This window comes from Eimeria maxima, genomic scaffold (assembly GCF_000499605.1).
Source record: "Eimeria maxima Weybridge genomic scaffold, Emw_scaff6, whole genome shotgun sequence".
Taxonomy (NCBI): Eukaryota; Apicomplexa; class Conoidasida; order Eucoccidiorida; family Eimeriidae; genus Eimeria; species Eimeria maxima.
The window spans coordinates 69,509-78,270 of record NW_013566631.1 but is presented as its reverse complement, the minus strand read 5'-3'; the positions used below and the strand labels follow the sequence as shown (position 1 = coordinate 78,270).

Sequence of the window (8,762 nt, the reverse complement as noted above, 5' to 3'; positions counted from 1 at the left end):
TCAGAAAATCAAGCTGTTCCACCAGGTGATAGCAGAGCTGCCCACTGGATAAGATGCGTTGAGTGCTGCAGGCACTAACAGAAGTGTCAAGAACAATGCTAAGAATACAATCGTTCACCGACCTGTTGAGTGTATTCGACAAGCAATTGATTGCCATCAGGAAGAATCCATGCCCCCTTTCCAGTTGGCTTATTTAATTCAAACTCCCCGACATATACCGCACCGGTAGGAAGGAGCCAACGGCCCCTCTTCAAGGACCCTGCCGCCCACTGCCCAGAAAGAACAGAACCATCAGCGCTGAAACGATAAGAGCCCTCTCCGTGCTTCTGGCCAGCATACCACTCCCCTGCAAAAAAAAAAATTAGGATGTTCATATAGCGTGGGACATTTGAAACAGGAATGGAGGATGCCAGGAATGCTGTTTCCTGTCTTGATACGCATACTGTACCCTTGCGGCCCTCCACGTGTCCGTTTAACTAGTACCTTGGTACACATCTCCATTGTGATACACCATACATCCATGTGCTTGCCGCTGTCCTTCAACAAAGTGACCGAGATATCTTGCTTCACCGGTGACGCGGGGTTCTCCTAGAAGAATCGCAGGTAAGACACCAGCCCTACAGTCCCGCAAGACCCACTAGTGAAAACAAAAACCCTTCTGCACGCCTCACCTATTGTGATGACCTTCCCCCACAAGGAAACGACATCAGCGCATTATACTAAGAAATACTAAGGTCGTAAGCTGGCATAGCATGCGTCTTGTTGCAGCACTAACTTAATCTGAAAAAGTGTTTGCGTTACCGTCCTCTTCGTTGATTTCTCTTTTCTTGTATGTCGCATCTCCTAATCCGCTCTTTTTGTTGTTTTCATAACTACCCTTGAAGTGGGAGCCGTCCGAAAACTGATATTCTCCTAAGGACGCAAACGGTGCGACACTGCACTCGTCAGTGTTGCATGCCTTAAGGCCAGCACTTGGACGGTTTCATGCTGAGGCTTTTTTACCGTCGAGAAGCTGCTCCATGACTTGACCAAAGGAACTGCTCGCCTACGGATGCAAGTTTCACGCTTGGCGCTAGCTAGCAAAACCCATTAACCCTCAGCAGCGAGCCTGCTGTCCGACTCAGCCTTGCAACCTGTCACTCTCCATAGGTGTAGTTAGCAACCTACCTGGACCGTGCCTAATGCCCCCAACGTATTCGCCTGCAAAGCTTTCTTTATTTCCTTCTTCGTCGACGACATAAGTTGCGATGCCAGGGCCTGAGTATCCCCTGCTGCTGCGGCTCCTCCCTTGGGGGGTGATAATTTCAAACTTTGGACTTCCTGGTTCGTCGCCTTCTCCTTCCATTATGACTTCCCCCTGAGATATTTGTCTCTAAGTATGGGAAGATGGAGAGTTGCTACTTATTTCCTTGCTCTACTGCGCGCGAAGGGGTCCAGCCATGTGTCTATTGAGCGATGTTCTGGCTCTAAACAAACCTGCTGAGCATGGGACTAGTGGAAACAAAGTACAATCATAGCACCTGGGGCTATTCAGGATACCGGACGGGCCAGCAGTAGGAACGATGGAGCCGACAAGAGGTCAGGAAATGCAAGCTCTGCACAGCAGAGTGGGACCTGTGTTTGCCCTAAAAATCTGCAATACAGTCAAAACCAAGAAAGATTTGAAATTTAGTGGAGTTCTACAACCCTTTACAGGTGGCTCACACAGCCACACGAGGTCACTCAGCCGAGTGGCGCCGAAAGAGTGACTCCCAAATTCCACCGGAGCGGGATTCAATTGTTGCTATTGTAGTTTCAATCCTATATTACCATCACTTACAGTATGTCTTAGTCGGCTTTTTTTGAAGCAGAGTAAGTGGGGATGCTTTTCCATTTGTGGTCCGCGGGGATGTCATGTTCCCGTATTCAATGCGTGCCGTTGCTAAACACTGCAGTGCCACTGAGCTCCGTTGTTGCTCGACAAATCTGACCTCCGGTGTATTTGAGAAGCTTCCTGCTTGCCAGGTACTAGTCATTCAAATAAGACTACAAAAATTTAGTGCCCTATTCTCGGAGTGTCCATTTGTAGCGAACGCCTTCATTATCAAGCCGCTCAATTGTTCGTTTTTTTGCAAGCAGTCTGTTTCTTAGAGTTACTTGTCTCCGCAGCGGCAGTCAACCGCCAGCGGAGGCAGAGCAGCAGCACCATCGCTGCACGTTGGCACTTAGACTCCTAAGTTGACGTGGTGAAGATTCTGTAGGTTAACCCAATGGCCAGCGTCCAGTGCACAGCCACCTTGCTGCTTATTCTGCAGCCCCGTCCAAAACTTGTATTATTTCGCAGCCCCATGATTAAAAATGCCGCCGCAGTGTCAGGGGTGTCTGAATGGCTATAGCTGCTGGGTTGAGATGGAACCTCGATAAAATAGGGCGTGCAGAATAGTGGTTGAGAGATGTATAGAAACGAGTTGTGAACACAGTTAACACCAGCACAGCTACAAGTAAAACTTATTACTGTTCGAGTCGAGAAAACAAGTAAGCCGTTAGGTGGCGCGGATGGCATCACCCAACATTCTGGGAGAGCCATTGTGCTTGTTATAACTCAGTATAGGGGCTGCACCAACACGTATGCATAGCTGATACCTAGTTAGTCGCTTTTTCATGAAATTGATCACCTTCGCTTTTGCAAAAAGCGCACTAAGTTAGCCCAGCAAATTGCCAAGGACCAAGGTCATTCTGGGTATGATAGGGTGTTGCGGTCCACCCGGCATATTCAGGAAGGGTTCTGCTCCCCCTTGCCGACGGTAGATACTCTGCATTTCCTGGGGGACGTCCTTGACTCTGGGCTGCAGCGTTGCTTGACGATCCTCCAAAAACTCCAAAAGGATTTTCAGGTGCCCTAAGCTGCACTCCACTTAACTCTTCATTTGTAGATGCAGCTTGCAAACGGGTTCCGCCGAAGTCCAATCCAAACGAGTGCGACCCTATGTGGTCATTCAACGCTGGCTGCTGGAGCTGAGGCTTCTCCGGAGGCCGAGGGTTGTTTGGTTGCTGCTGGGAAACATGTGAGACTGTTTGCCTTCCTAAAGGTTGCACAGGCGCGCCTGCATGCTGTGGAAGTGCCATCCCGTTAGCTGCTAATGCTGCATGTAAGACCGAAAGCGGGACAGACGTCGCTGTCGGTGGGGGCTCTATGGGAGTCCAGCTGCTGCATGGAGGGAAGATTGGGGCCACTTTGTTCCCTTCAGCTGGGCTCCTTGCTGGGTAGAAGGGAGACTTGGGCTCAGGTAACGCTAGGTCCTCTTCTGAAGGGATTGCCTCCTCACCACCCCAAGCAAGTGCAGGTAAGACAGTTCCTACCTCTCGCTCTGTGATGGACTTTGACTTCTCACGACTTCCTACATTTTGCTCTGGGGACTGTTGGCGCTCTATAGAATTTTTTGTGTCAAATTGAGTTATTCCCAGAGCTTCGCTACGCGGTGCGGGCCCCGGAGGAGCCCCAGTGGGTGCACCGACCCTCGGCGTATTCATCACTAGGGGACGCGCTCCTAAGGGGGACTGAGCTGCTCCTCCATCAATAGTGTACGGCAATATCTGTTGAGGTTGCTTCTGTGCCGCTAGCGGCGGCACGGCAACGCTACCCGCTTGACCTCCATGCTGCATTACCAGCTGGGCCCCATTAAGGCGCACTGGTGGATTGTTTCCCATATTCCGCGCAGCCATCTTCGGCGGGGCTACGGCGGAAGGAGGAACCCATCGTTGACGCGGACTTTGTAGAGGGCCACTGCCTACTGCGTTTTGTTGTTGAGCTTCAGGGCAGCCCATAGGAGAAGTAGTTGGTTTGCCGGCCAGGCGCTGCATGAACTGCTGCAATTTTGCCCTAACGGAGAATTGTCTTGGCGGAGGGGGTGGCTTATGTAGATGATAGCAACACCCTCCCACCCCGTGCGGAGCAGGCCAGGGCAGATTGAGACTGTCAGAGTTTTGCGGTGCGTTGGAAGTTGTGACCCCAGATCGCTGCCCTGTGACGGCTGGATGGAGTAAGTAGTTTGCTAGCTGACAGGATAGTGTTCCTGGAGGTAGCTCAAGCTGCTTCTCCACCTCGTCTGGTGGGGGCTTGTTATTATGCCGCAGCACGTCTGGAAGCTGACTTCTAGCCATGAACTCTCTGCACAGACAACGGCGACGGAACATTCCCAAACCGCTACTGAAGTAATACTAAATATATACACCATTTCGCATTGTTTTGCTAAGTCGTTACACATGACTGCGAGCCTACCCTAAAGACTCCCGCTGTTCTTTACCCTCAGTTTATTCGCTTGTGCTCATATTTGTTAGCTTGCCTGTGCGAGTACATTAACAGGCAGAGAATGGCTCGTCGCATTTCCTTTGCTGCTTCAGGACCGGTTGCGGCAGCCGACTGAGGCATTCCCTTAGTTTGAATATCAGCTCTGCTTCGATAATCTTTGGATATAAATGTGCTCTCATCGTCGTTGCAGAGCATGCATGGCTCTCGTGAAACATTTTTCCCTGGATCATGCGGGCCAAGAGCCTTTGTTGGCTTGCGTTTAGTACCCCTTGTGGCTGTTGGCAATCCACCGCGACCGCCGTCAACTTCCCCCCGTCCACGGTTGCTCGGGAAGCCTTCACTGCTCCTCTGGAGAAGGCAGCTGTCTCCTCCGCGCCGCGCGCCATGCTTGCTTATTTCAGAGTTGCCATCCTTCGCGCTACAACGCTCAGTTGAGGTTGAGGAGGTACTCCTGCAGGTTCCCCTGCTTCCGCTGCTGTCTGCATGCAATTGGGAATAATCTTCAGAGCCGCAACTTTATGGCATGCTGTCACTCACAGTGTCATGGCATTTCCTCCTTTCCGGAGTACGTGCACTTCTAATTATTCGTCATACACCCGAAGGCATGAAAGTGATTTGGGATGTACAAAATATAATGGCTTTGTGCTTAGTCTGTGGAGCGTTTTGGTAACCTGCACTCTATGGAATTGTTATGGACCATTAGTTCTGAATGAAACACTAAATCCAGCGGAACAACATCTGGAGAACGGTGGTGGGGTAGTGACAGAGCTTTTGAGAGCCAGATGTATTATGGTATATATCCGGTGTTTGAGGCATTGTGCGTGCTGTTTCTGTCTCGCAGTGTATGCCTAATGTTGGGCGCGTGGGGGCGGCGGGGGAGGGTCGAATGAAGTGTCAGTAGGATTAGGCACAGGAATTTCAGTGAAGAAAGACTAGCCAGAGCGGGTGATGGAAAGCGGAGAAGGCGTATAGCATTGTCGCGTTGATCTTGGGTGCTGCAGAAACAAGCCGCATTCACGAGCATCTAGGCTACTATGGACGTTGGCGCTCACGGTGACTTGCCTGGATCCAAGACGCGCACTGCGTTCTTTTATTGGTTTCTCTGCGCACCTTTTGCTCTGTCGTGTGTGAAGAAGAAGCGTTTGGTGGTCTCCTGACACGACTTTTCTGCACAGGAGTAGAGAGTATGCATACTGAAAAACCTTTACGGAAGGAGGATGTGTATTGCTTTCTACTAGCATATGCGGAACTCTGCTGGGTCAACGTAGCGTCACTGCATGTTTTCAGCACAACTATATCTAAAACACTCATGACGGCACCGCCAGAAGAAGACAAACCCTGGTTTCTTTTGATGATGCATCTCTCAGTTCGTCAAGCAGCACGACGGCAGTATCACGATGTTGTTGTGGCTGAGTTCGCATTCAAATACAGCTGCGCTACACCGTAAGAAAATTCACCCTGCATGTCCCATTCGCTGAAGGTGTATAGAGGCTTTGTATATTGGTATAGATGTGGGCCGCAAGGAACGCAAATTTTATTGGGTTTTTGCATCAGCGTCTTGCCTCAATGTTGTTAAGCTGCTGCTGCAGCTCGAAGAGTTCGTCCTTAAGTGTATCTCTGAGCGTCTGTAAAGAGGCACAGCGTTCGCTCACCGAACTCTGATGACCTAGCCTAACTCTCTTGAGCAAACGTTTCAACGGTCGATTTACGGCAACAGACACTTAATTTACCTTGACTGCTTTCTGGATTTCTCTTTGGACGTCGTTTTTCACGTCAACCATTGTGCTTTCCCTATTGTCTTGGGCGGGCAATGTAGAGTTGTTCCTGCCTGAGGCGGAACCAAAGGTACCCGTTGCCTCTTCAGGACGCACCCCTCCTACAGAAACGGCCACTGGCGCAGGCTGAGAGAAACCACTCGCCGTTTTTGGAGCATCAGAGACCCTTAATGCTGCGGCGCTAAGAAGACTGAGTTGTTGCTGCAAGAGGTGTTGCTGCTGCTGCAGAGTCTGCTGCTGCTGCAGTAGTTGCTGCTGTTGGGTAATCTGTTGTTGCTGCTGCTTCTCAAGCATTGTCAAAGGTGCTGAGATGGCGGATCTGACCGAATCAAAAGCCTGGTGAAAGGCGTTGGTGCCAAGTGTTGAAACATGTGGGCTTTCGAGCCGAGCCACACTTGACTGGCGAAGATCGCCCCTGTGTCGTTTGTTAATGTGCTTGTCTAAATAGTAGGAGTTGATAAATTTTTTCCCACACTCGCCACACTGAACGAGCATACCAACAACTATTGCCCCATTTTCTGTAGAGCTGCGAAGACCGCCTTCCGATCCAACTTCGACGGGCAGCTTGGCTGTTGATGGCAAGGTAGGCAGCCTCTTTTGGTCCTGTGTTCCTTCCTGAACTGTCTGATATTGCTGTAGCTGTTGTATGGGGGAGCGTGATGATGCTGGGAAAACTGCATTGGCACCTGGCTGTAGAGCTTCAAAAATGGGTGTACCATCCCCACTAGTTGCCAATGTCTTGGCCATTTTTTGTCGAAACTCCCAGCGTAATTTAAGCTGTATTGCTGAAATGTGGGTCAGATACCGGCTACCAGGAAACAGCACTGGGTTGACAACCTACACGCTGCACCTTACTACAAGCAATGGTGGTGCAAAACACCAAGAATCGACAGAAAAAACGGATAAATCTTCATTAATTCCCGGGAAGGAGACGGAAACACTGAGACAATTGCCGAACGTATCTTTCTACTGTTCTGTTTCCTAAGGTCACTGGTCAGAGCGGCGCCACATCACATCGACGAAGCTTCAAGCGTCCTCATAGGCGCTTTCTGGAATATAAAGGTTCCCATTTGAGCCAAAGCTGACTGAAAGGCATGTGAGTAGAAGGAGGAGACTATTGATTGTTCGAAGAACTCGAACATGAGGGGACTCTGAGGGGATCACCAGCACTCCGCGAAGCAGTGCAGCTGATCAGCCTTCCCCTTCTACAAAAAGGAAATAGAGTGTTACCGAAATTTTTTAAAGACAGAACAGCCGGGGCAGAGATGAAGAGGAAAGAAGCCTCGACGGTCAGATTTGGTATCGTCACGGAAGCCGGCGTGCGCCCGCATCTGTGCACATTCAACGCATAAGAATCAAGCAGGAAAACGCCGGAAGGCGAAAAGCTTGCAGTCATTCTTATAATATGAAACTTTCCCTCGTATGGGTGACTTTCCAAGAATGCATTTCATAGAGATTGTCTCGGAAGGCCCTAAAAAGGCTTTTTCACACAGCAGCAAGGAGGGCCCCTAATCTGTTGGACATCTGTTGGGCTACTTCTAGCAACAGCAAGCAAACTACCAGGTTTACACACCTCTACTATTATTAGACGATAATTTAAGGACTCAAGAACTGTTGGGATTTGCGCTAGGACCCCAATGAAGCATTGATTACAATTAACGTTGTTCACGAGAATTCTGGGCCAGGGTTGCTCAAGGTGAAGATGATACTACCTCGGTTAAGCTCCGCTCTTTCCAACCACTGGATCAATGAGTTGTCTTTAAATTACACTTGTATCAATCTGTCTGATCCATCTACGTCCTAGGGATGACTACCCTACGAAGGGAAAATCTTTTTTGAGGGAACTGCGTGGAGTACATACAATCGGCATATACTGATGTGGACACATCCACCCAATTGATTGGCTTCGAGAACAGACTGGCCTGCCACTACCATCTTTGTATTCAGCATTCGTAGGCTTTGGAGTCTTCTTTTCAATCGTATAGTAGGTTCTTTTCATTCAACTTCAAGAATGGACTGCGTTTTACTATAACCTCCAGGGCAAATTACCGTTTTGTGTGAATCGGATATTCCCCTAATACGATTCGCTTTCATTCCCCTGTGCGAAAACGGTCTTTCATTCTCCCACTGGGGTCCGCTGCTTTCTTTGGACAGTTTCGTCTCATCAGCCTTAGAAACAGTGGTTCACTCATTTTAGGGTTTGGAAACCGATGTGTCCACCACAACCTGCCAAACCAAGCTGCTTTCCAGTTAGTTTTGTTCTTGCTTGATCGCCGTGGCAAGCTGCCAGCATTGTTTCTTTCACTACGTTGGGAGGCCGTGGGATGGCGTGCGCAGGGGGATTTGTCGGAAGCAAGCCCTGGACGAGCAATCAGAGTATGCACCAGTTTTAAGCTGTCGCAATGCAAGAGTTCGGTAAGACGACGAGGTGTAAAGGCTTATTGTGTGTAGGGCCACTCATGTTTATAGACAAGTGGGCTTCCACAGATTCCAGTTGCAGCAGCGTCTCTCACACAATAGCGTAAACAGTAATTGCACTACATGGGATGTGCATGCAATTTATAAAAAAATCCAGCGGCACGGTAGCCCAAGGTGGCACAGTAGATAGGTGAAATACATGAGATGGCTGTCCCAAAACTGCAAAACCGACGAACTAAGGTATACTCTTCCTTCAGGATATACCTTAATTGCAGGAAGGA

The 8,762-nt window shown here is 49.6% G+C and overlaps 3 protein-coding genes across 3 annotated transcripts; all 3 read right to left on the bottom strand.

Moving 5' to 3' along the window:
• On the bottom strand, positions 1–1,345 carry EMWEY_00001100 (Membrance occupation and recognition nexus protein 1 , related; the record flags this gene model as incomplete). The annotated part of the gene is made up of 5 exons (XM_013482369.1): positions 1–74; positions 224–346; positions 484–588; positions 802–912; positions 1,168–1,345. 5 exons carry the CDS (start codon positions 1,343–1,345, stop codon positions 1–3), a joined length of 591 nt encoding a protein of 196 aa, XP_013337823.1.
• Positions 1,346–2,676: 1,331 nt separating this feature from the next.
• On the bottom strand, positions 2,677–4,173 carry EMWEY_00001090 (hypothetical protein, conserved; the record flags this gene model as incomplete). The annotated part of the gene is made up of 1 exon (XM_013482368.1): positions 2,677–4,173. One exon carries the CDS (start codon positions 4,171–4,173, stop codon positions 2,677–2,679), a length of 1,497 nt encoding a protein of 498 aa, XP_013337822.1.
• Positions 4,174–5,838: 1,665 nt separating this feature from the next.
• EMWEY_00001080 (hypothetical protein, conserved) lies at positions 5,839–6,810 on the bottom strand (the record flags this gene model as incomplete). Its single annotated transcript, XM_013482367.1, has 2 exons — positions 5,839–5,913; positions 6,019–6,810. 2 exons carry the CDS (start codon positions 6,808–6,810, stop codon positions 5,839–5,841), a joined length of 867 nt encoding a protein of 288 aa, XP_013337821.1.
• Between the last annotated feature and the right edge of the window lie 1,952 nt (positions 6,811–8,762).